This window comes from Macrotis lagotis, chromosome X (assembly GCF_037893015.1).
Source record: "Macrotis lagotis isolate mMagLag1 chromosome X, bilby.v1.9.chrom.fasta, whole genome shotgun sequence".
Lineage (NCBI taxonomy): Eukaryota > Metazoa > Chordata > Mammalia > Peramelemorphia > Peramelidae > Macrotis > Macrotis lagotis.
The window spans coordinates 698,410,130-698,437,212 of NC_133666.1; the positions used below are offsets into that span (position 1 = coordinate 698,410,130).

At 43.7% G+C, this 27,083-nt stretch overlaps 1 protein-coding gene across 2 annotated transcripts in view; it reads right to left on the reverse strand.

Moving 5' to 3' along the window:
• LOC141497169 (immunoglobulin lambda-1 light chain-like) overlaps positions 1–27,083 on the reverse strand; it is a 316,494-nt gene that overhangs the window by 189,223 nt on the left and 100,188 nt on the right. The window contains exons 1-2 of one of the 2 annotated variants that reach the window (XM_074199824.1): positions 25,684–25,785; positions 25,264–25,553 (exon numbers count right to left, since the gene is read on the reverse strand). The exons of the other annotated variant lie outside the window; for it this stretch is intronic. Coding sequence (XP_074055925.1) covers positions 25,264–25,553; positions 25,684–25,729 — 336 coding nt within the window. The 5' untranslated portion in view covers positions 25,730–25,785. Of the gene's footprint in view, positions 1–25,263; positions 25,554–25,683; positions 25,786–27,083 lie in introns of those variants that run through there. 2 annotated transcript variants of the gene reach the window in all.

Here is a 27,083-nt window from a genome sequence, read left to right on the forward strand (position 1 = left end):
TTACAATAGTTATACTTTGAGTTTCAAGAAGACCATGCCAACCAACTTAATGGTTGCATGATGTGAAGACCATGCCAAGCAAGTCAATAATGATATGATTTGTCCATCATATTATAGTGAGGGGTATATTGTGCAAAGACATCCTTCTTACTTGCCTTTTCCTGAACCATCTCACCCTATGGCCTGATTCCACAGGACACAGGATTTCCAGGGATAGTCCGGATGCTGCAGGAGTCCTTGATCTTTGAGTCTGGTTTCTCCTCCCAAATTAATGAGGCAGCTCGGTACTCCAACAATGCCAGGCAAGCTTCAGTATGATGTGATATCTGCTGACAACATAGGTACACATGATATAGGAGGCTCAGAGAAATTGCAGCAATGTTGGGCTGAGACATCATAGTTGATTCAAACTAGACTCTTGATGAAATCAGTACGGACTTTCCTCTCTAGTCTTCAACCCTGGAACCCAGAGGTTTTGGTTTTCTGAAGCTGACCAATGGATATTATGAATAGTGTTGCTGGATCTCTAGGCAAAATATTTTATGTTGGAACTATGATGGTTTAATCATCTTGAAACCTCCCACTTTGTGGTATAAGAAATGACAAACCAGACTTCCATAAACTGATGCATAGTGAAGAGATTTATTTTTTGAGGTTTGAACTATGTAGATATTAAACTGTGCTATTGTTAATGCTCCCTTAAATTGTTAATATTTGTTTTTACTATATTGTAAAAAAAGATGTTTGTTATTTCTTCCTTTTTTACATATAATTTACAATCTTTCTGTGCCCTAAAACATCACTGATTTTTTTTTCTAAGTTTTCGGTATGATACCTGCAACATATATATATACCTACCTACGTACATACATACATGCATACTTTTTTTAGGTTTAGCAGGCTATTCAGATGATTCATTTTATATTATTTTGTTTCTAATGTATAAACAATTTCTAAAATATAAGCAATTATAAGCAAAACCTATATTTTCATTCTTTTTATGTTTCTTTTGGTGTTTTCTTTTTCTGACAAAGGGACCTTAAAGCTTCCTTTTCTAATTTATATACCAAATACTTGTGTATTTATGAAATTCTCTTAATTTTTATAGATTTACATATTTAGGAATTTGTCATTGGATTTTGGGACTTGGTTCCACTTAGAATTACATTTTCTTGTTTTTCTCTGATTAGGTTCCAGACTTATTATTTTTCTTTTGTCTGACAGCATGATTGAATCTCCAACTTTTTGAATTCCCTTCATGTCTGATAAATTACATCTTTGATCCTCAGATTTTTCATTTCTATACTTCTTTGTAGGCTTGCTTAACTTTTTTTTTTTTGATGTCCAATATCCTGAACAAAAGTGTCTGGTACATATATGACACTTTTTAAACGTTTATTGATTGACATCTGATTACTTGATATGGTTCTTGTAATCAACAGATTGTAAGATTTTCTTTTCCTGATCAAATTGTCGCTTTGCTTCATATCACTGAATATTTTAATCCATTGAAATTTAACATTATGAGAATTAGGTGAATATTTTCCACTATCTGTTCTTCATTACTTTTCATAATTATGTTTGTTGTTCCCTTTGGTTTTGGGGACAATACTTTGCCACCCAGTCAGAATTTTATAATCTCAATTTTATTTTTCTTTTACATGATCTCTATTAAGAAGACATTCTTCTCATGGACCTTCCCCTCTCTTTCATCTGTTTCCCTTCCTCCATTAATTGCTACCCCAATTTTAGAGTTTTCCTCAATGATTCCTTTTTCTTTCTTCCTTGTACTTGGGTGTCTGATTCTTTCCCCTTCTTTTCTCCCTGTGTGACTTGGAGTTTTTTAGGTGAGATGGGCTTTGGTCCTGCCCTGTCCCAAGCTTTCTGTACAGGGGCTGAGGGTCTTACTGTTGACTTTCCTTGGACTTCAGGGCTTAGTTTCTTGCCTTCTCTGTAGGACAGACTTCCTTTATGAGTATGGGGGTCATGTTGTTTAATTTTGTTTTATTGTTAACAAGGCAGCTCCCCTGGACTGAGGGTGATCAGAACATACTTGTAAAGAAAAACAATATTTAGCAATAACATTTTTAAAATAGAAAAACTGGCCCCCTGCCTTCGCTTTGTCCTCTGCTCTCCCTGCAGTCTCTGCTCAGTCTCTAATTTAGCTCCATTAATATTGTGTTGTCTCACCCCCTTTCCTCAGGACTGGGCCTTTAAGCCAGAAAAGGTTCCATGTGAAGGACTGGAATCTCCTTGGCAGGGGCCAGGCTGCCTGAAAGATGGCAGATGCCCGACACTAGATTTCCTGCCCTGGATTCAGAGGGATTGGGGAGCCCTTGTCAAATGCCAGGACCATCCCTTGGATAGCATGGGGAAGAAGAACATGCTGCCAGGCTGGTGTCAGTTCTTACCATCCCAAACTTGGTCCCCTCCCTCAAAGTTGATTGATGAAATGAGACAGTGGTGGGGAGGAAGCACCTGCAGGGTTTCACTCAGACCAGAGAGCCCTAGGGAGGGACTTCAGGAACTGAGTCCTTGCCAGCCAAACTGAGTCCTCATCCTCAGGCCAACAGCTCTCTCTGGTGACTCTAGACCCAACGGCAGCTCCTGGGAGGGCCAAGAGACAGGCTACTAGGTGAGGCAGGTCTTGGCATGACTGGAGCCCTATTGATTAGTCCACCATGACAGAATGGATGGAGATCTGGAGAGGGAGGGCAAGGACAGCTGAGGTCAGTCATGGAATGACCTCCATGATCCCAATAAAGTTGAGGGCCAAGTCACCGGCTGAGCGAAGGAAGAAAGAGGTGAGGGTTTGAGAGTATAGAAAAATATGGGGAAATCTTCTGTAGGGTAGGGGGAGATGGAGAGTCATGGGGAGAAAATAATGTTTTGTAGAGCAGGGAGGCCTCAGGGGAGAGAAGTGTGGAGGGGACCCTAAGACTTCTTGAACATGAGAATGAGGATGGAGGGCCAAGGATGGGGAAGGACCCACTGGTCACTCACATCATAAACACTGGACAGGGAGAGGGGGCTCTGTGGGCCTCCCTTGCCCTCCTGCTCAGGGCCTGAACTTCTCTCCCTGGGCAGGAAGTTCCCTCCATTATGTCCTTCAGGGCCCATCCCCTTCACCCAGATGACCTCATTCTCCTGGTCACTGTGACCTCCAGGTTTTAATCAGGTAACTCTCCAAGGGCTCCATTCATGGCTATGACTGAAAGTCCATCCACAAACCCTGAGAAGGTGCCCTCAAGGGCCCAGCCCTGGGCTGGCACTGGAAGACTAGACTGTATCCTTGGGGTGGCATGGTGCTCTGTGGAGGTGCTACATCCTCACAAGAGCTTCCCTGGCCTGGTTGTTCCATAACCTGTGGGATCCACACTGAGGCACAAAGCTTGCCATGTTCCCCCCACCCCACCCCAAGGCCAGGGGCTTCTTCCACAATCAGCTGCTCTGAGAATCTGCTTCTGAGCCATGTGGAGTCTTCTGTCCCCTGAAGAGCCCACTCAGCTGCTGGAGGGGATGGCCAGTCACCAGGCCCTTTCCCAGCTCATCCAGGACCACACAAGTCAGCTCCTAGGGGTTCTTTCCACCAGGAGAAGAATGGTGACAGCCTCCTGCATGGAGGACAAGGAAAGGATGCTAGTCCCTCAGAGACCCAGAAACATAGAAAAGGGGTCAGATGCCCTGAAACCTAGGAATGCCATGTAGATCTTGGTCCAGCCTGGCTGAGGCCTCTCTTTGAAACCAGGACCTGTTTCTTTGCAAGAGAATCAAAGGGGGTGACTGTGGGCTCTACCAGGGAGCTCCTCAGGATGACCCCTTGGCCTTAGCCCAGGTTCCCAGAGATACCTTTGGATTCCCAGTGGAAGCCTCTTTATATTAGCATCACTAACCTGGCCTAACCAGGCCCGGGGTCCAGGTGAAGTACAATATCAATGTTTGCGAAATTCTTGAATAGAAAGAGGTCCTTGACATCCTTCTGGGTCCTGAGAAACTCTTCAGAAATATAACTTTGGTTGGGTGCCTTTGGGTCTGAAAATAAACCCCAAGAGCTTGACCCTGGGGGTCATAGATATACTATAAAATTGTCTAAATATTTACAAAGCACCCTTGTTAGCCTAATCATTTTGCTGTATCTGTTAAATTCCAGGACTGCCTCCCCCTTCCCCAGATGTGGCTGGAACCATAAGATAGTAAATTCCTCAAACCCGTGAAAAGCCCATGAATACGTAACTCCCTCCATCTCAGAAAATATGTTCAAACATTACACAAAGACCCTGACCCTTTCCTACTTCTATCTATATGGAACCCTATGTTTACATATGTTTATGACAAGACAATATATCTGATTGCTGTCTTTGCTTCTGTCTCCTGCTTGCTCTCAGTACCCCCCCCTCCAAAAAAAAACCACTATAAAAACCCTAACCCTTGAACACTTAGGTACTGTCTGATTTGGGGGTCTCTTCATCCCCAGGCAGTCCCCGAGGAATAAAGATCTCCAAACTTATCCAATTCTGGTCTCTGTCTCGCTCTTTGGGTACAGCATTTGGGGGCACCAATGAGATTGTGGTGTCTTTTGTCACCACAGGAGACCATGGGAGCCTCAAGCTTAGGTTCAAATGGACTGTCTCTCCCTTTCCTAGGGGAGTCGGCTCCTGGTGATGTCCCAGGACCCCAGGACTAGGTAGACATAGTGTTAGTATGGACCTCTCCTTGACTGCAATCCCCCATTCAGCCTAAGTGGAGATCCTGTTACACCTCCGGAGGTAAGCTTGTTCTGGTTCTGGGTCTAGACATTTGGTTGCAGGGAAATTCCATATCAGATGTGATATTTGGGTCTTCTCTTTTGGGTGTTCCTTGTGACAGGAACACATCTGGTCGACCTTTAGGAGGGAGAGATGGTTGGACAGGACACTGAAATCTCCCCTCATGGCATTCCTGAGACTTCAGGAATTTGCCATTGGTCTGTGTTTGTTGATATGTGTTGAGATTGTCAGTTTGGAAACTTCTGTTGCATTTGTGTGATCTGTGCTTGTGCCTCATCTGTCTTTATGTGCTTAGATTGTCTATTTGTGTGTTTGGGTTCTTCTATTGATTTGTTAGATGGGGAGAAAAGTTCCCCTAAAAATGTCCTTGGGTTGCCTCATTTAAATTGCTGCTCATTATTTCTAGGCAGTATTCATCTCATGTCCTCACTGGCTCTCCCCTTGAGCTTGCTTTCTGCCTGTGTTACAATGGGTAATAGGATACCTCCCTCCTAACCCTTGTGATGTCTCTTGTACTTCCAAGAGGGATTTTTTATTTTTATTTAAAAAAAGGAATGGATTTTGGTGTTAAAATGACTGAGGCCAAACTACTCACCCTGTTATTTTACTATAAAGAGAAGACCTCCCACCACCACCTCCAATCCTTGTCTATGTTCCCTTCTCTTTCCCATTCTCCTTGATTCTGTGCTGCCAGAGTATCCCCCCTCCCTCCCCCTTTCAGGAGAGAAAGTTACTTCAGGAAGAATTATTAAAGTAAGTGTTAAAAGGACCTTATTTTGAAGTTAAAGAAACAGCAAATATTACCAAATATGTTAAACAAAGAAATCATAGAAAGAAATGCTATTTTAATTTGAAAATAGGGAAAATAAATTTCAGAAAGACAAGAGAGTCAGGTTAATCCTAATGTGTATAATGTGGTTCCCAAGATATGCCTAAAAAGTTCATCTTTTTCCAGAAAGATATGGCATCATTAGAGTTTCAGGAGTTTATCAATATAGATTCAGATATTGTTAGTTATTACAGAAAATTATGGGACATGTAAGGATTGAAGAATAGAAGATCAACCCCCCCCCTCCAGAAAGAATCTAGGACAGTCTCTCTATAAAAGTTATCCAGTTTACTCTACTTGAAGAAGGGGGCAGGGAATATTCTAATTAGGCTAAGGGATTTTTGAATGACTTTGCCTTCTCCAGGATTTTAGCAGTTATAATCAAGAAATGTTAAATATTAAAACCTTGGAATGGAAAATGTATTGTGAAAAGTGGAATCATATCTGTGGTTTATATAGCTGCATAAGCTATGTGACTCTAGTTCAGAATTGTATGAATTAAAGTCAAGAGGAGCTAATGAAAAGGAATGGTGGAACAGTATATTGAGGGAAACTATGTGCTGTATAGTCTGAGTAAGAGGTTTGGAAAGAACTGAAAAGAAAATCCAGACATGGAGACAATTGGGGTTTCTTTTGAACCATTTGTTAAGTATGGAGATTGGTAAAAACATGTAGACAGAAGGTTTGAGCAGGGTTGACTTTGTACACCAAAGATGGATTTGGGGAACTTTGGAAGATGGTTTACAAATCATTATAAGAAAAGAAGAAAGTATTGAACTACAAGTCTATAGGGAGATATGTGTTTAGATGATGTTGGGGTGATTTAAAATTTCATTAAACTGGTACTTTTTGCAATGTTTGGCAGTGAATTGATTGGAAAAGTAATAAGCCCCATAAAGTGAAAAGTGTGATATGAAAGCAACTGCTAGGTAAATGTTAATGTCATTATATTATTATTGATCCCATAATGTACTAATCTAAAGAGGCGGCAATTGAATTAAGGGGTTTGTAAAAAAAATTGTTTGAGTTTGGATTCTGATGTTTTATGGCCCCTCCAGAGTCATGGGAGTCAGGACAGACTTGTGAGTTATGTGTTCTTAAGCTTCAGAATAATTAAACAAGGGGAAGGTAATATTTGATACTGATTGGGATGTAGTTCATGTCTTTGGGAGAAATCTGGAGTGAGTGAGTAATGGTAAACAGTGAAAGTAAAGAATTAGTCCATATCACTTTGATATCTCAAGTTGTGGGGAATTTCCAATTCCCAGAACATAGAATGTTCTAATATTAAGAAATATTGTTAGCAAGGATAAAAAGTCCTTATAAGTGAGAGCATTGAGAAGTTAGAATTGCACTGATAAAGATAAGAGGAATTTACAAACTTTTTAGGCTTTGAAAAGAAAATGATTTAAGGCTAATTTGAATAAGACTTTTGGAATTTAAGAGAAGTATAGTAGTCATATGAAGGGATTTTTTAGCAACAATTGGTCTTAAGAATTCTTTGTATTGTAAAGTTTTAGGGAGTAAAGAAAACATACGTGTAATTGAAATATGCCGTGTACAATTAGTAAACTTTGTATAAGAACAATTTAAGCTATACTTTTTGAGACTTTAATATTGTTTTGTAATAACAAACTGTGAATGACTTGAAGTTTCATCTATCACATTTGTAAAGATTTTGTTATGAGAAAAAAATACTTGACCAATGGGTTATCATTCTCAAGGTCTTTTTGTCCCAGAAAATGTATGAAAGGCTTTGTTTTTCACCTCATGTTTATGAAAGGGAATATGAGGTGAAAAACAAAGATCAATGTAGCTTATTTTTAGCTGTTAAAAAGAGGAAATTATACATATAACTGGAACACTGTCATGGGTCACAAGTGTACATTGGGCTTTTGAAATTATTGTGGAAAACTAACATTGATAGAGGATCTTATTTTCTTTGAAAATAGAAGTGTATATGGAAGAAGAGAATAAGCTTATGAAGCAAAAAATTCAGAAGAAGTTTGCATGTAAAAAGATACTTAATTATAAGGTTAACTTTAAGAGAACCAGTTGTTTTATGTTGCTTTAAGAGAATGAGATGTCAGCATGTTATGTTTCATGTAGGTTAAGAATTTAATGTTTACATCATATCTTAACTGCCAGATACCCTTTCCAATGACATGGAATAAACCTGAGGGGCTTTGGAAAATGATTAGGAAATCAAAATTCTGTAACCCTAATTAGATGACTTATCAGTAAGTAAGACTGAAGGGTGGTGTCAAACATGGGATCTGCTCTTGGAAATATAAACTATTTTACTGTAACGATGTCAAAGCTGGAATTAATGATCGTTAATGAGGGAAATTATCAAAACATGACCCTCTTGGTTCCCTGAAATTTTGAATGATGTGTTGGAGCTTGCTCTAGATCTGTAGGTCCAGGTATAAATGTAATAATGGAAAGATTGTTTTGTGAGATCTAGTTCTTAATGCATTACATTTATTACTGTTTTGTTACATTTAGAGATCTCAGCCCCTGAATTTCCAAACCCCATCCCCCCACCCCTGTCACCAAATTCCGTTTGTTCCCCCTTGGAAGATTCCTTTGCTGGATCAAAAGGGGGGAATATAAGATCAGGGAAGGGAATGAACATTCCTAGACCTGTCTCCCCTTCCCCTGAACCAGCCTACTTCCCCGTCAGAAGATTCCTTTGCTGAATAGATAGGGGAGAAGAAGGCAGCAGGATGATGGTGGGGAACTGGCAGAAAATTTCTTATCTCAAAAACACTAGAAAGAGAGACAGTAAAAACACCTGCATCAGGTTTTGAGTATCTCTGGGGTTTTGTGACACATTTTCAGAATGGGGAGAAGCTAAGGAAACAGCCTTGGAAGTAGTTTAAAAATTCTAAATGAGCCCCTCCCTGATTTGACCTCCTGCTAGGAATCAGGTCAGGCAATGGCCCAGCCTTTACTGCTAAAAATCTCTCAAGGAATACTCCAGATCCTGTGAGAACTTGACTGCTTTTGGAACGTTTAGAAAGTAACCCTATTGAATGTATTCTGATGACAGGGCCACTCAGAGTACATATAGGTGATATATGTTTAAGGAAGAGAGATGATTGATTGTGACCCCTCCCTCCAATCTAAATTGTGAAGTGGAGATCTAATTAGGTAAAACAACTATTTTAGAGCACAGGGCTTTTAATCAATTTTCTTTTCATATCAGATACCAGGATGGTCAGCAAAAGGAAATGCTACTGGGTAAATGTCATGTTCTTGCAGCCAAGGAAGCCAAGATGTCAGGTGACTGGGATAGGAAGCCGAAGGGATGGCATCTCAGTATGGCTGAGGTTGGACCCCTTTGACATGATTTTCCCAAAATGATATTTGGATAATGTCTCACCTGGAAGAATAAATCTGGCCTAAGATATTCAACTTGCCCACGTGACCTCTGCCTAGACACTGACATTCAATACTTATATCTGTAAAGGAATTTTCCTTTAATGTCCTGAATCTTCATAGTTAGTTACTAAGCAAACTAGAAAAATAAATTTTAGGTAAATTGGATCTATTAGCCCGAGATAGGTTAGGTGTGTTAGGTGTGTGGCTCTGACACCTGCTAACAGCTACATGTAAAGATAGGAATTGAGTTTCTTTAATTTGTAGAAGGGATATTTAGGTAAGAAGAAGAATGGGAAATTCTTAGGCTAACTACAGTTTTAAGGCCTAGCTTAAGGAAAGGAATGTGAGTCAGATAAGTATATCAGGAAAAGGAAAATCAATGGTATATTTGGGAATATTTTTGAAAAATTTCATTTTGGTTAAGGATGTTTGAGCCACTATTGTAATAAGAGCAAAGGCTAAGATTGTTTTATTTTTAAACCATACGCTGGGTACTTTGGACTAAGATGATTGATGCAGAAGGATATCAGAGGTCTCCAGGAGAGAAGAGAAGAGAGGAGAGACACTGGACAAGTTCATCTCTACCATTTCTCACCTATGTATACCTTGTATAGTCAAGGGATCTGTTTTTGTAAACTCCCCTTGATTCTGTAAGTGCGACACCTTACTTATGCCCTTCTCCTCATGAAAAGTAGGAGAGGCAGGGTCCAGATGTTCTCCATTGAAAGAAAAGGAGGGAGACTATTGGGTGGTATGTTTATATCCTATCTAAGGAGAGTCTTATCTCTTATGTAGCTGGCCTGTACAATTCAAAGAGATAGGTGGATTGAGATGTAATGATGATACCTGGATCCTTTGTAAAGATGCTTGTGTAGTTCATGCTCATCCAGGTTATGAAGATGATAACTCAAGGGTTTGACTTATTTTGAAAAAAAAGTGGGGAATGAAGTACAATATCAATGTTTGTAAAATTCCTGCATAGAAAGTGGTCCCTGACATCTCTCTGGTCCCTAAGAAATTCCTTAGAAATATAACTTTGGCCGGGCGCCTTTGGGTCTGAAAATAGTCTGATAGGACCCAAGTGCTTGACCCTGGAGGTCATGGATATACCATAAAATTGTCTAAAGATTTACAAAGCACCCTTGTTAGCCTAATTATCTTGCTGTATCTGTTAAATTCCAGGACTGCCTTCTCCTTCCCCAGATACAGCTGGAACCATAAGACAGTAAATTCCACTCCCTCAAACCTGTGGGAAGCCCATGAATACATGACTCCCTTCCTCTTAGGGAACATATTCAGACATAACACAGAGACCCTGACCCTTTCCCACTATGTCTAGTCCCCGATCTATACTGAACCATATGTTTACATATGTTTATATTAGTATGACAAGACAATATATCTAACTGCTGTCTTTGCTTCTGGATCCTACTTGCTCTCAGTACACTCCCCAAAAAACACTTTAAAAACCCTATCCCTTGAACACTCAGGGACTGTCTGATTTGGGTCCTCTCCATCCCCAGGCAGTCCCTGAGAAATAAAGATCTCCAAACTGATTCAATTCTGGTCTCCGTCTCTCTCTTTGGGTTCAGCAGCATCTGGCCAGCACTGGTCTCAAGCTCTCCCAGGTTTCTTGTGCTTAGGGTGGGCAGGTGGGGAGGGGGGCTACTGTTATGCAGACTGCTCTCTTGCCTGGGGGCCTGCTGTCTTGTAGGAGGTTGGGCCTCTAGGGTGGACTGCCCCAGCCCTTTCTGTGAGGTTGCTGCTGCTCTTGGTCTATGATCCTTCTCTGCTCTGGATCATTCCTGAATTGGTTTTCAAGGTGTTTGGAGGGGAATTAGGCATATTTAGAGAATTTGGTCTTCACTTCTTCACCTTGACACCAGAAACAGTGTCCAAGTCTCAGAAGAGCCAAAATGGTCTTTCAGGGTGGGAAGGGCAGCAGAAATGAGGAGGGGGCATGTGGAGAGAGGAAGGGGGCAGATGAAGACTTGGGACTGGGGAAGCAGCCTCAGAAGGAGAGGGTCAGAGGTGGAAGGGGACCTGATGAGGAGATGTTCCTGTCTCTGTTTTCAGGAACCTCTCTGGAGCCCAGAGCAGAAGGGCACAGGGGCCATAGGCCTGGGAGGGGTTTTTGTCTCACTTCCCCATCAGTCTTTATCATTGTGATAATTACTACTACTTTCAAAGGACTGACAGTAATAATCGGCCTCATCCTCAGCCTGGAGCTTGGAAATGCTCAGGGTGGCTGTGGAGTCTGAGCTGGAGCCAGAGAAGCGGGCAGGGATGCCCGAGGGCCTCTGGTTATTAATATAAATCACCAGCACAGGGGCCTTCCCAGGTTTCTGCTGGTACCAGTTTGCATGGTAATTAATTCCACTACAGGAGATGGAGGCCATCTCCCCCAGACTCTTGGACACTGACGGAGGCTGAGAGCAGAGGAGGTCCCAAAACCTGCAAGGACAGAACAGTTGAATCTGAGTCAGGGGTATCTCGGTCCCAAGAAGATGCTGGTCAAAGACAGGACTAGACCTGGCTGAGACACTGTAATACCCATATCCCAAGGAACAGACCCTAGGAAGCCTCATCTGTGTTCAAAGACAGGAGTGAGACCAGCAGAGAGCTCCAGGCCATGGTCAAGATTTCTCCCAGAGCTTTGAGTCCTGAGACTCCCCAGCCTCAGGTCTCCCTTAAGACCAGGCAAGGCCTTGCAGGGAGGAGAGTCCCCATTTGCCTCTATGCAAATCTTTTCCTACCCTGAGGACCTGCAGGAGGGGCCTCAGGTGCTGGCTGACCCTGGTGCTCCTCTGACCCATGGGCAGGGCTGGGCCAATGATGCAGAGAAAATTCAAGGTAGAGAAAAATACCATTTTATTTCTTGCAGATAGCTAAGTTTTGCTTTTTTCTATGCTAACCTTATGTATCCTCAGCCATATTATGGTATAGACCAACCTGTCCTATAGCATCCCTGGGACAGTTTATCCTTGAGAAAGTTCCCCTCCCTGGACCAGCCCTTGGACTGAGAAAAACTATCTTGGCTCCACCAGGAGGGTCCTACAAGGACAGGGAGGTATAGACCAAAAGGAACACAGGGATAATGAGCCTGTTGTCCTTGTGCAGGCCCCCATCCCTCTCCCAGCCTGAACACCAGGTCCCTATTCCCTTTATGAGCCACAGAATGTTCCTCTTTTATCCCTTAAAGATCAGTCCACATACAATGGCATAAGATGTAAATGACCTCATAGTTCTGAGTCTTGAAGATCTTCAGTGAATTCTTCCCTTGTACCCCAACTTCCACTTCTTGGTTCCCTGATTCCATCCCATCCTGTCCCCGAGGCCATCTCTGACTGAGGATCTGGGGTCAGGTCTTTTCCACCCCAGGCCCTGCTGTGGATGCTCTTGGGCTCTGTTACTGTCACTAAGTTGCTTTCTCAAGTTGGGCCCTCCCTGGGACTGGGGCTCAGGGGAAAAGCACCCAGCTTGTCCCCTAGGGATCTCTTCTGGCCAAGGCTGCAGATGCTGCTTCTTCTCTGCAGTCTCTGCCTGTGTCCTCACCTTCCAATGGGACTAATGAGCCACAGCATAGAAGATTCTGGGCTTGTCCTGTTCAGACAGTTATGATGGAGCTGGGGGGGGGGGGGAGTCAATACCAGAGAATATTGCTCAGGAAAAAGCAAGAACAGCAGCCAAGAAGAATCCATCAGAGCTGGAATGTCGGGCTGAGAGAGCTTGAGGATCCCCAGAGAAAGTCAACCAAGTTGGATCTTGTCTCTTAGAAGACTGTGGGGAGAGTCTGAACTCAGGACAAAACTCAGTCCAGATGTTTGGACTCAGACTTGAGAACCAATGAGTTTAGAAAGATGAGCAGAGCTTATAAACCAAAGCCCTGGGTTCAGGGGTGAGGATGACATTGGGTGGACTTTCATGAGACCTCATTGGCTCAGTTGATGGTTTTCCTTTAGACCAGTCAGGATTGGGTTGGAGGAGGAGAGGAGAAGAGAGGAGAGGAGGGATCTCAGAAGCAGTGAATGAGTGGAGGAAGAGTAGGGGGGAGATCCAATATCATTAGAATCCAGGACCCCCAGGCCCTTGGAGAAAGACTGAAGTTCATCAGAACTTCTGCTCCCAGAGAGATGTGGTCTTTCCCAACCAGAGGAGAACTAAGGACATGCAGAGGATTGGAGGCCTCTCCCAGGGGCTCCAAAGGATTGTTCTTTAAGAGAGAAGGAGGGGTCTGAGTACTGCCTATTACACTGGGAAAGAGGCTTGATAATTGGGGGCACCTTCTCAGGGTTTGCAGGGGATGGATTTTCAAAAAAAGAAAAAAAAACAATGAATGAAGCCATTTTGGTGACAGTAACCAAGGCTGGGGAATGGGGCCCTGAAGGCAGTACTGGAGGTGTATTCCTCTCCCAGGGAGAGGAGCCCAGGCTCAGGGCAGGAGGGTGGGGTAGTGTTTTTTGTCCCCTGAGGCTCACAGACCCTTTGCTTCCCTACCTGCCAGTGAGTGACCAATGGGAACTTCCCAAGACACCCATTCATTCTGTTCAAGAGGAAGGTTTATAGAAGGGGAGAAGTAACCAGAGGCATCATAGTCATGTCAGGTAGGCACAGGGATGGGCCTCACCTGGCCCAGGGTTCAACCACCCTGACCAGGTCTCAGGCATGCCAAGAACAGACTAATATTATCAGACACACCCGGCCTCTGGTCTCCCTCTAGTCCTTTCCCCCTGGGAGCTGGGCCCCAACTGGGCTGGGACACCCTCTTGCTGTCTTTATCACATCCATTATCATGTGCTGTTTGCAATGCCCAGGGATGAAGGAGAGATATGGTCTTTGTGGCAGCCCCATGGTGGGCTTGGAATGTGATATGGGGGCTCATGTGGATACTGCCAATGAGGAAGAGGAAGGAAACATAATAGTTTTCCTGGACTAGGTGTATTTGTTTTAAAAAGAGTTTTTTGGGGGAGCAGCTAGGTGGGACAGTGAATAGAATACCAGCCTGGAGTCAGGAGGACTTGAGTTCAAATGTGACCTCAGACACTTAATAATTTCCTAGCTGTGAGGCCTTGGGCAAGTTACTTAACCCTACTGCCTTCCAAAAAACAACAAAAAATTGTAAAAAAAAAGTTTTCTTTTCTTTTCTTTTTTAATGGAATGGGATGAGAGTAATTTAATTTTTTTAGAATGGGAAACTGGGCAGGGTTTCTATGATGTGGAAGGCTGACTGTACCATGTGAAGGGGTCACATTATTTAATTTCTTTTCTTTGTTAATAAGAGAGCTCCCCTGGAGTAAGGGAGATCAGAATATGTTTATTAAAAAACAGTGTTGAGCAATAAAATTTTAAAAAGAAATAAATACCCCCCTGCATTGCCTTGTTCTCCCCTCTCCCTGTCAGTCTTAGCTCAGTCTCTAATTTGGCTCCATTCATATTGTGTCTTCTCACCCCCTTCCTCAGGGCTGGGTCCTTCTATCCTTCCTGCAGCCAGGAAAGGTTTCATGGGAAGGACTGGAACCTCCTGGGCAGGGACCAGGCTCTCTGAAAGACGGCAGGCACTCCACACTAGCATCCCTGCCATAGATTCAGAGGGATTGGGGATCCCTGGTCAAAGACCAGGACCATCCTTTGGATAGCATGAGGAGGAGCACAGGATGCCAAGTTGTTGAGGGTTCTTGCCTCATCCTCATCCCAAAATGTGTCCCTGCCCCCAAAATTGACTGATGAGAAGAGAAAGGACTAGAGAAGATGCACCTGCCAGGGGTCCACCTGACCAGAGAGCCCTAGGGAGGGACCTCAGGGGCTGAGGGCCCTTTGACTCCTTGCCAGTCAAGTTGAGTCCCCATTCTCAGTCCAATAACTCCCTCTGGTGACCCTAGGCCCAACTGTGGCTCCTGGGAAGGGCGGGAAACAAGCTGCTTAACCCTATGGCATCATGGGGGGCCCCTCCCCACACCTTCAGAGGCCCTACACAAGGCAGGTCTTGGAAAGACTGGAGTACCACTGACTAATCTTCCATGACACAATACATGGAGATCTGAAGAGGGAGGGCAAGGAGAGCTGAAGTCCATCATGGGATGACCTCCATGTGCTCAGTAAAGTTGAGGGCAAGGTTACTTGCTGAGGGAAGGAATAAAGAGGTGAGGGTTTGAGGGATGCAGAAAAGATGGGAAAATTTTCTGTGGGGTGGGGGGGAGATGGAAAATCCTGGGGAGTAAATCAGATTTCCTGTAGAGCAGGGTGGGGCTCAAGGAAGGGAAGTGTGGAGGGACCCTAAGACTGTTCTTGGATATGAGAAGTAAAGTGGAGGGTTGGGACTGGGGAAGGACCCACTGGTCACCTACGTCATAAGCATTGACAGGTAGGGAATGGTTCTGTGGACCTTCCCTGCCCTCCTGCCCTGAGCCTGGGTTCCTGTTCCTGGGGAGGGAGGCCCCTCCAATGTGTCCTTCAGGGCCCATCCCCTTCACTCAGATGCCCTCACTCACTCCTGGTTACTGTGATGTCCTGGCTTTAATCAGATAACTCCCCAAGGATTCCATTCATAGCTGTGACTGAAAGTCCATCCACAGAAGGTGCCTTCATGGGCCCAGTCCTGTGCTGGCACTAGAACACTAGACTGTGTCCCTGGGGGGAAAATGGTGCTCTCTAGGGCCACTGCTTCCTCATGTCCCCCATTGTCCATAACTTTATCCTTCCATGGTCTGTGAGGTCTGTACTGAGGCAGAAAGCCTGCCAGGGCCTCCCTCCCCACCAGGGATAAGCTGTTCTGAGAAACAGCTCTGAACAAGATGGGGTCTTCTGGCCCCTAAAGAGCCCCCGCAGTTGCTGGAGGGGATGACCCATCATCAGACCCTTTCCATGTCTCATCTGGGGCCACATAAGTCAGCACCTCAAGGCTCTTTCCACCAGTACCAGAATGGTGGGATCCTCCTGCAGGGAGGAGAAACACCCCAGAAAGGCTGCTGGTCCCTCAGAGACCCAGAAACAGAGAAAGGGGGTCAGATGCCCTGAATCCTGGGAAGGCCTTGTAGATTCTGCACCAGCCCTGTCTGAGGCCTCTCTCAAACCTGGACCCAGTTCTACAGATCCAGAGTGTGGTCATTGCCCTGGTGACCACCCAGAGGAATGATCAGAACAGTCCATGGGCACAGCCCTGCATATTATTTTGCTTCACTTTTTGAGCAGTGGCCTGGCCCTGACCTAGATTTCTCTTTTTAAAGCTTTTTTTTTGGGGGGGCCTCCACAAAAATCTGCCAAAATATAACAAGTTTCTCAAAAGTGTCATCGTGGTAAAGAGATAGATTTATTTAGAGACTCCTCAGCCTCCCTATCAGTCACCTTACCAATATAGTAAGAAATGGAGACTCCTGGGCATTCCCTCCTATGTTAAATACAGACTCAGGGGGACAATGCCCAGGAGACCCAGAGACTGGTCCTGCCAGGAAGAGAAAACAGGAGATTGGGATTGAACAAGGATGACAGGATGCTTTGAGGAGCAGTTCTGGGCAGGGATATAGTGCAATCTTCATCCTCAGGCCACAGAGGAAGTTAATAATTTTTACGATTCTCTGTGTTTGCACAATGATCCACTTTGCCAGTTTGGGTGTGGTCAGTACCTTAATGGCCTCCCTTTAAGGGTTAGATAGTAAACCCCAGAGAATAAAGCTTCATGTCTAATCGATACTTTCTGTCAATTTTGTTTTAACCTTATCTTTTTAGGTTTTGCCATTTTGGGGTTCAGACAGCTCAGCCTCAGGGGCTCTGCCCTTCAAGAGGAGCTGCCAAGGCCAGATCCCAAACCTTTCCCCTAAGAGGATGGGGCAGCAGCAGCTCCCTGGCAAGGAAGGAATGAACCTAGATGCTCTTGTCTCATCTCTAGCTTCCTTTTCACCCCTCTGCTTCCAGTCCCTTCAGATGAGCAGCTGTTGCCAAACTTCACCTTGTTACAGTCCAACAAAAGTAGGATGCCCTATAGCATCACAGGAAAATCTTCTCCCTCATCTGTGAGATGCAGATAAATCTCAGGCCACTGGGAAGGAGACCAGGAGCTCAGGGGTCTAGAGCCCAGGGGACATTTCAAGTCCACTCAGGCCCCAAACTCCTTGCAGTATCTTCCTCTAGTGACCTCGGTTACAATGGCAACTCCAGGGAGGGTCAGCAGGAAGATCCCTTTATTTTATTGTCTTTCCCTTTGGAATGGAAATGCGTTGAGAGTGGGGACTATCTTTCTCATAGAACAGTGATTGGGACAGAGTATGAACCTTGATATCTTGCCCTTTTCAAATAGTTCCTACTTGGGTTTGAGGTCACCTGACCCTGTGTAGACCTACGCAGTTAACCTGGGCAAGAAGGGATATTGGTGTGGGGGCCCATTGGGGATTGAGAAAATTACCATGAGGTAACCATGGAGAAAATGCACAGGGGAGGGAGGAAGGGTCAATGTGAGGAAAGTCATGGAGGAGGAAACATCCTTGGGATTGAAACTACATGAGCAGCCCCAGGAACCCAGGAGAATGGAAGGGGCTGAGCCCAATCCCAGTAATTATCAGGAACAGTGTTGGGGTTTGATGAAATGAGTTGGAAATTACCCAGAAAGGATGCAGACTCAGACTTTCTCTAATTTCCAGTAAAATCATTTGTTTCAGGGGTAGCAAGAGTGTAGGTTCATGCTCCTCAATGGACTTAAGATCATCTGGCACTCAGTTGAGGAAAGGTAAATTTTTTAAGGAACAAAGTGGAAGAAGATGAAGTTATTGGGGATGGGGAGGGGTTAATGCAGAGATATCCTATAGGGAAGGAAGTTAATTTCTTGTTGATAGAGGGGCTTATCTTGGCAGGAATCCTGACTAATGGCGGGGGGATTGGTAGAAAGTCATTATCTTGTTCTTAGGTGACTTATCTTGTTTCATGGGTACCTAGGCAGATGCCAAGTTCCTGCCAGTGGGCAAGGTTCTTCACTGAGGTTCAGTCACCTCATCTATAGGAAGTATAACCCAAAAGACCAGAGAAGAAAATGGTCCATATGTACAAAAATCTTTATAGTAACTCTTTTTTGTTTGTGGCTCAGATTTAGAATTTGAAAGAATGTTCAGCAATTGGGGAATGACAACAAGCTGTGGAATAAGATTATAATGGAATATTAAGACAGCTATCCTTTGAGTTTCAAAGAAGACCATGCCAACCAAGTCTATAGTGACATGACTTGAACATCATGTTTATTATAGTGAGGGGTACATTGTGCAAAGACATCCTTCTCACTTGTCTTTTTCAGAACCAATTCACCCTATGGCCTGATCCCCTAGGAAACAGGCCTTCTGGGGATGGCTCAGATGCTGCAGGATTCCTTGGTCTTTGAGCCTGATTTCTCCTCCCAAATCAGTGAGGCAACTTGGCACTTCAACAATGCCAGGCAAAATGTCAAAGTCTGGTGACATCATAGATACACTGGATATACGAGACATTGGGAGGTTTTGGTATTGTTGGGTTGCAACATCATGGTTAATCTAAACCTGTCTCTCGGTGGACTAATGGTCAGTACTGCTTTCCTCTCAAGCCATTAACCGTACTCTCCCTGGAATCCAAAGACTTTGGTTACCCAGAAGCTGCCTGATGGATCTTGGGAACTGTGTCACTGGATCTCTTCAACATCATTTATGGTCAGAACTAAGATGGGATCTGATCATCTTCAAACCTTCCACTTTGTGCTATAAGAAATGACAAGGAAGACTTCCAAGAACTGATGCATAGTGGAGAGATTTATTTTTGAGGCTTAAGCTATGTAATAATTAAACTGTGTTGCTGTTTGTGTTCCCTTATATTGCTACTACTTGTTGTAAAAAAGATGTTTGTTATTTCTAACTTTTTACATTTATTTGCACTATTTCTGTGCCCTAATCACAACATTGATTTTTCTATGTTTATATATATTCTTTTATATAAATATGAATGTATCTATATAAGTTATTCAGAAGATTGATCTTATAATATTTTGATTCCAATTTAAAAGCAATTTGTACAATTCTATATTTTCCTTCCCTTTATGATTCTGTTGGTATTCTCTTATTTTGACAAAAGGACCTTAAAGTTTCCTGCTAACACTTTGTATACCAAATATTTATGTATTTATGAAATTCTCTTAATTTTTGCTCTCTCTATATTTACATATTTAAGAATTTGTTATTGGATTTTAGTCTTTTAGTAGAATTAAATTTTCTTATTTTTCTCTGATTATATTCCAAACTTATTTTTTTCTTTTATTTCCTTATTTTTCTTTTGTTTGACAGCATGATTGCATCTTCTATTTCCTGAACTCTCTTCATGTCTTATATATATTACATCTCAGACCTTCCCAGGCTTTTCATTTCTATACTTTGTAAGTTTGCTGAGGTTTGGTTTTTAGCTGGGCAATGTGCTTGACAGAGGGTCTGGAACATATGTGACACTTTTGAAATGTTTATTGATTAATAACTGATTGGTTGACATGCTTCTTTTAATCAGCAGATTATGAGGTTTTCTTTTCCTAATTCAAATGTCACTTTGCTTCATATCTCTGAATTTTTTTCCCATTGAAATTCAAAATGAGGGAAGTGGATATTTTCCACTAGCTCTTCTTCATTATTTTTCTGAAGTATGAGTTTTTTGTTCCCTTAGGTTTTAGGGACAATACTTTGCCTTCCAATCATGACTACACAACCTCCATTAAGGAGACAGTCTTCTTATGGACCCTCCTCTTTCAGCTGGTTCCCCTCCACCATTAATTGTTCCCCCCAATATTAGAGTTTTCCTCAATGATTCCTACTGGATAAGAAATAGAGAAGTAGATCAGTGGAATAGAATAGATACAAAAGAAACAGTAGTAAGCAATTAGTGTAATCTCTTGTTTGAAAAACTCTCCAAGACTCCCGTTGCTGGGCTAAGAACTCATTATTTAAACAAAACTGCTGGGAAAACTGGAAAAATTGTATGGCAAAAAAAAAGGCAGATACCAACATCTCGCATCCTACACCGAGATAAGGTCGAAATGAGGATGGATGTAGACAAAGAAAAAAAACTATGGATTCTGGATGCTCAACAAAACTTACTATGTCTACCTTTAAAAACTTTATTTTTTCCCCCTTTTTCCATAATCCTCCCCCCCATAGTTCTAATTCTTCTTTGACTAATATGGCAATATACTGACATAATTGTCCATGTATAAGCTTTATCAGATTGAGTGCTGCCATGGAGTAGGTGGTAGGAATGGAGGAGGGTGAAAAAACAGACTCAAAAGTTTATAAAAGGATGAATGTTGAAAACTAATTTTACTTGTAATTGGAAAAAGGAAAAATGCATCAAAGAAGAAAATATTATTGGACCTTGTTGGGAAATGCACGGTAGCCTACAATCTCATTCTTCATCATCATCTCTGTGTGTGGTCCTAGAAGTTCATGGATGTGAACAGGAGTCCCAGCCTTTGAGGAGATCACAAACTGTTTGGGGAGACAATATGTAAACACACACATATACACCCCTCACACCCATGTGTGCACAGGTTTAGGATCTTCATAGCCAGGGCAGCTGGTTGGTGCAGTGGATAGAGCACCAGCCCTGGAATCAGGAGGACCTGAGTTCAAATTCCCAGCTCAGACACTTGATAATTACCTAGCCGTGTGACCTTGGGCAAGTTACTTAACCCCACTGCCTATCAAAAACTAAAAAAAAAAAAATCCTCACAGCCTCTTCTTTGGGTTGGGACCAGCCTGGGGAGGGAAGATGAAGTCCTTGAATTCAAATTTCTTAATCCTGATCCAGAAATGGATTTTAGAAGAGGAGCCTGACATGTTAGCCTTGCCACCCTCCCATCCAGGTCTGCAGCTGCTCACCATCATCCCATAGCAATATGACATTCTCTCAATTTGATTATTCTGAAGAAAAAGTCCAACTTATCTCATTGTGGTTGAGCTTCTTCCAAGAAAAATGCTGAAAACATAAAGGATGAGTAAATTGTGACACCCCTAGAGAACAATAGTGAAAGTGTAGTTCTAGGGGGACCCCATGAGGGATCATGAGTAAATAGATTCCCTCAGTTTAATGACTATGTAGTCTATGGGTTAGCACCCTCACCAGAAACGAAGCCCCTACTCAGCTGGCCTGTTCACCAAACTACCTGACCATGCCTCTTGAGAAAAAAAAACAATCATGATTGAAAGAATGTAGCCCCTGCTGCCTCAGTCTCCCCCTGTACAGGGGAGACTTTGCTTCCCTCTGCACTTGGATATCTCCAGATTCTCATGAAGACAGAAATTGGAGGTAAAAGACTCATCAAGATAAAAGATGTGATTCCCTTTCTCTACCTGGGGATACTGTTTTAAAAGGGCAAAAGGCACCATTCTGTGTTAATAGCTTGGACTGGAGATTATTGTCCTTGCTGGCTTTCAGGCCTTCTCCCTTCTCTTGGACCTTGGAGGTAGGGGAAGGCACTACTGGCTGGAGAGGACACCCAGAAGCCACCTGGCCCTGAGGTATGGCAGGAGGAGAAGTCTCCAAGGACATTATGGAATGGAGAGACATTAGAGTAGCCCATGCCACAAGGCTTCCCAGGAGTACCACATGGGGATGGAACATTAAACTATGGGGTCATCAAGCCTAGAAACAGTTTTTGTCATTCTTCATCTCCCCAGGGCCTGGAACAATTCCTGGCCCATCCTAGGCAGTTGATGATTGACCAACAGATAGGGAGCAGGAGATGATTGCTTATTTCCACAGGAAATTTTGAAACTAGAAGAAATGAGGTACAGAAGAGAGGGTGAATGTAGATGAAAACTATGTGTATTGTAACCTCATAGAAGTCTGCTGTCCCCACCAAAGTCTGATCAGATGCTTGGTGTCTTTTCCTATTCATCATAGTAAAAAATGCATCAAATCTCTTAGTAATTAGCAAAATCATTTGTTTCTATCACAAGTCCTGAAGAAGTCTGCTCCCTTTTTTGAGTTGTTTTTTTTCTTTTGCAAAGCAATGGGGTTAAGTGACTTGCCCAAGATCACACAGCTAGGCTACTTTTAAGTGTCTGAGACTGAGTTTGAATTCAGTTCCTCCTGACTCCAGGGCTGATGCTGTGTCCACTGAGCCACCTAGCTGCCCCCAATCCACTTCATTTTTAAGCTTTTCTAAGTCTAAGGAGCATTTGTTGAAATGTTCAACACTGTCTCCTCATAATTTCTAGACTTTATTCCCATTTTTTCCTATAGGTCAAATGAAGAAAAATTTAATTTTTCTTCCATATTACAAGTGGACAATCATTTGATAGCAGCTATGGCAGATTTGGTGATTTCAATTTGATCATGGTAACTGGGGATCATGATAAAACAGATATCAAAAATAGAGTTAACTACTGAAAAACGACAAGGTCTGGTAAATTACTTATAAATCTTATATCTGTAAGTTATTAATACATTTTGGAGGTATTCATAAAGGATTTGCTGTCACCAGCACTGAATGTCAATAGGAACAATAATGAAACTCGTATTCCAAAATATAGGCAACAACCAGGAAGCAGCACAGGAATTATTTTTAATGGCCTGTTTAGGTAGCCAGACCAAAAAAAATTGATTATGCACTGACTCTGTGCCAAGCAGGATGGTAGACTCTGGAACACTGATAGAAGCAAAATTAAAGCTATTCATGCCCTCAAGGAGTTTCAATTCTCATGAGAGAAGAAAACTGAGAATTGGGGAGAGAGAGAAGATATCCATGGGAGGACACAGGGATAAAGCCCAGAGTGTTAATAATGGAGTCAAAGGGCAATGAAGAAAAGGAGATTCTTCCCTTCCCCAAACGGCACTGGGAGGGGATTGACAATGAGGGAAGAGTGCCATAAGGGTGGAATTATAGCCCAGGATGAGAAGGACCCCAATTCTTGAGAGAAGTTCCAGGGTAAGTGCAAACTAAAAAGTTAGAAGTTAGAAGCAGAGTCAGGAGATTATTGAACGATTGTGGTCCTGATCCTTCCACAAAATGGCAGTCGTGAAAGAATTGTAGAAATTACTAAGGAGGGGCAGAGATCTAGATAGATATTTCAAGGCGAGAAGTTCCTAGGTCCTAAGAGCTGATCCAGGGTGAGAAGGAAGCTGAAACATGCTGGCGAAGCCGAAAGAGTCAGCTGCAGAGTTGGGAAAAGAATGGGTATGAAGGGGGCTCACTGATTAACTAGATGGAAATCAATCAGCAATACCATAGAAAAGGGAGAAACAAAAATGAGAAGATAACTGTGTGGGATAACAAAAGTTCTACTTCAGAGAGAAAGAAATGGGAATAGGGAAAATTAAGGAAATAAAGACATTGATTTTGATTATTACCAATTTGATTATTACCAATTACCAATTATTACCAATCTTAGGGAATGGGAAGAAGCATAAAAGCAAAACAAATAGATCAAAGAACACCAGAAAATAGTTGAGCAGGCAATCCTTGACATCTTTGTCCAATGAAGGAATAAGACAAACAAGGACAACTCTGATCTTGAGTTTTAAGTCATCTATAAATTATTGTGGAAAAGAATGAAAAAAAGATTAAGAATAGCATTGCCTTACAAAATAAAACAACACAGACAAGAGGAATTTCCCCAAGACTGAACAGAAGACTCATCAAAACTCAATCATCCCCCCCGAATTCAAAAATAAAACTCAAAGTAAAACAACAAATTTAAAGATACAGTGTCAGTCAGTCAGAATTTCTATGGTGATTGTTTTATTTCAAATAGAAATGAAAATCTATGGAATATTATTGTTCTGTAAGAAGCCATCACTGGTCGGACTCTAGAGAAAGCAACGAATGACCTATGGGATCTGATGCTGAGAGAAGGGAGCAGAACCAAGAGAACAATGTTCACATCAGCAACATTGTGAGATGAACAACCTCGATGGAAGCAGCTCCTCTCAGCAGTCCAGAGAGCGAGGACAACCATATTAGACTATGGACTATGTTGTCCCCATCCAGAGGAAGAAAAACAAAATAACAGATAAAAAATACCCAAACCCCCCTTCTGCATCTGAAGAGCACTTTATAAACATTATCTCTTATGCATCTCTTTCCCTCAATCCTAATTCCTCTTTCTGCAAAAGCTAATGGTGTAAAAATGGTTATCAAATTGTGTATGTGACCTGACTCTTCACCTCTGGGGGGTGGGGGTGGGAAGGGAGGGGGGGAGGAAACTTTGTAACTTACAAACAGGAATGTGCATATGGATGAAAAGAGAAAATAAAAATAATATTTTTTCTTCGAGGCTTCACACATTTTGTCATTATTCTCACCTTCCACATTCATGCCTTTATCCTCCCTATTCCCATAATAACATTCAAGGCTTGTTTTGTTTTTTGCTCCATTTTCCTGCCTGTTTTGGTTACTTTTTATTTTTAGGTGAGAGCTGGGCTCTGGTCCTGCACTGTCCCAAGCATTTTATGGTTGGAGCTGTGGGTCTTACTCCTGGCTTTCCTTGGACTTCAGGGTTCAGTTGCCTCCTTTCTCTGCAGGACAGGCTTCTGTCTGACTTGTGTGTGTGTGGGGGAATCCTCCCTGTTGGCCTCCCCTGATTGTCGAGTTTAACTGCTGGCTCTTTCCCAGGGTGAATTCTTGATGCTGGGCTGCTTTGTTCATGTGATATCCCTGTCTATAAGCTCTGGGGCTGGGGTCTTGCTCTTGGTCAGTCCTAGGCAGGGCTTCACATCTGGTCAGCACTGGTCTCAAGCTCTCCCAGGTGTCTTGTGCTTAGGGTGGGCAGGTGGGGAGGGGGGCCTACTGTTCTGCAGATGGCTCTCTTGCATGGGAGCCTGCTGTCTTGTAGGGAGGGGTCCCTAGCATAGATTGTCCCTCCCCTGACCCCCTCACACCAGCCTCTTCTATGAGGCTGCTGTGGCTCTTGATCCATGATGCTTCCCTGCTCCTGGGTCATTCCTGAAGTGGATTTCTAGGTGTTTGGAAGGGAATTTGGCAGATTTAGAAGAGTTTGGTCTTCACTTCTTCACCTTGGCACAGGAAGCATTGTCCAAGTCTCAGAAGAGCCCTAAATAGTTTTTCGGGGGGGGGACAGAAATGAGGGGGCATGTGGAAGGGGGCAGATGAGGGCTTGGGGCTGGGGGAGGAGTCTCAGAAGAGGAGGGTCAGAGGGGGAAGAGGCCTGAGGGGGAGGATGTTTCTGTCTCTGCCGCCACCAGGGACCTCTCTGGAGCCCAGAGGGAAGGACACAGCAGGCACAGGCCTGGGAGGGTTTTTGTCTCACTTCCCCATCAGTCTGTGTCACTGTGAGCTTTAGCACTATTATCCCACTGCTGACAGTAATAATCAGCCTCGTCCTCAGCCTGGAGCCCGGAGATGCTCAGGGTGGCCGTGTTCCCTGACCGGGAACCAGAGAAGCGGGCAGGGATGCCCGAGGGCCTGCTGTTATCCAGGTAAATCATCTGCACCGGGGCCTGGCCAGGTTTCTGCTGGAACCACTGGACATAGTTATTGACTCCACTACAGGAGATGGAGGCCGTCTCTCCCAAATTCTTGGACACTGAAGGTGGCTGAGTCAGCACAATAGAGGCCCCTGAACCTGCAAGGAGAGAAGAGCCGGGTCAGAGGCAGGGGTCACTCATGCCCAAGAGGATGCTGGACAAGGAAAGGACTAGACCTGATCTGAGACACTGCAGGAGCTGAGCCCCAGGGACCAGGGGAAACCTCACCTGTGTAGAGAACCAGGAGTGAGACCAGCAGAGAGATGCAGGCCATGGTCAAGATTCCTCCCAGAGCTTTGGGTCCTGAGGCTCCCCAGCTAGGGCTGGGTTCTCCCAGAGATCCCTTAAGACCAGCCCAGGGCCTGCAGGGAGGAGCCCCCATGTATGCAAATCTGCTCCCTCCCTGGAGACCTGCAGGAGGAGCCTCAGGTCCTGGCTGATCCCAGTGCTCCTGGGCCTGTGGCCAGGGTTGGGCCAATGATGCAGAGGAAATTCTAGGTGAAGAAAACAACCATTTTTTCCCTTGAAAATAGCTAAATTTTGTTTTTTTCCTATGCTAATCATATGAATCCTCATAGATTATGTTCTAGAACAACCTGTCCTGTAGCATCCCTGGGCCAGTTTATCCCTGAGAAAGCTCCCCTCCCTGGACCAGCCCTGGGACTGAGAATAATTATCTTGGCTACACCAGGAGGGTCCTACAAGGACAGGGAGGTGGAGACCAAAAGGAATACAGTTTGAACAACCCATTATTGAAAATGAGCAAATTGCCCTCATGCAGACCCCCATCCCCTTCTCAGCATGGACACTGGGTCCTATTTCCCTACATAAGCCACAGCCTGTTTCCATTTTGACCCTTAAAGAGCAGCCCATATACAACTGCACAATAGCACTCATATGGTCTCATCATTCTGAGTCAAGCATTTTCAGTAAATTCAGCCCCCCAACCCCAACTTCCACCTTTTGGTTCCCTGACTCCAACCCTATCATGGCCCCTGAGATCATTCCCGACTCTGACATTCTGGGGTCACATCCTTTCCTCCCCAGGCTCTGCCTCCGATGCTCTTTGTCTCTGTCAGTGTCATTAAGCTGCTTTCTTAAGCCAGGCCCTCCCTGGGCCTGGGGTTCAGGGGGAAAGACCCCATCCTGGACAAGACTGGAGATGCTGCTTCTTCAGAGAAGTTCCTTTCTGTGTCCTCACCTTCCATGGGGACTAATGATCCATAAGGAAGAAGATTCTGGACTGTTTAGACACAGATGAGTGAGCAATACCAGAAAATATTACCCGGGGAAAAAAGGAAAATCTACAACAGTCTAGAAGCTTCCATTGAGCCTGGGGTTTTCTGGGCTCAAAAACCTGGTGGTTACTGAGAAAAATTCAAGTAAGTTGGATCTTGCCTCTTAGAAGACTCTGGGAAATCTGAACTCAGTCCAGACTTTTGGACTCAGACCTGAGAACCAATGAGTTCAGAAAGACAACCTGAGTTTAATCCAAAATCCTGTGGCCAGTGGTGAGGGTGATGTCGGGTGGACTTTCAGAAGACCTCATGGACCCAGTTGATGGTTTCCCTTTAGACCATTCAGGATTGGAATGAAGAAGGAGGGGAGGGGAGGAGAGGAGGGATCCC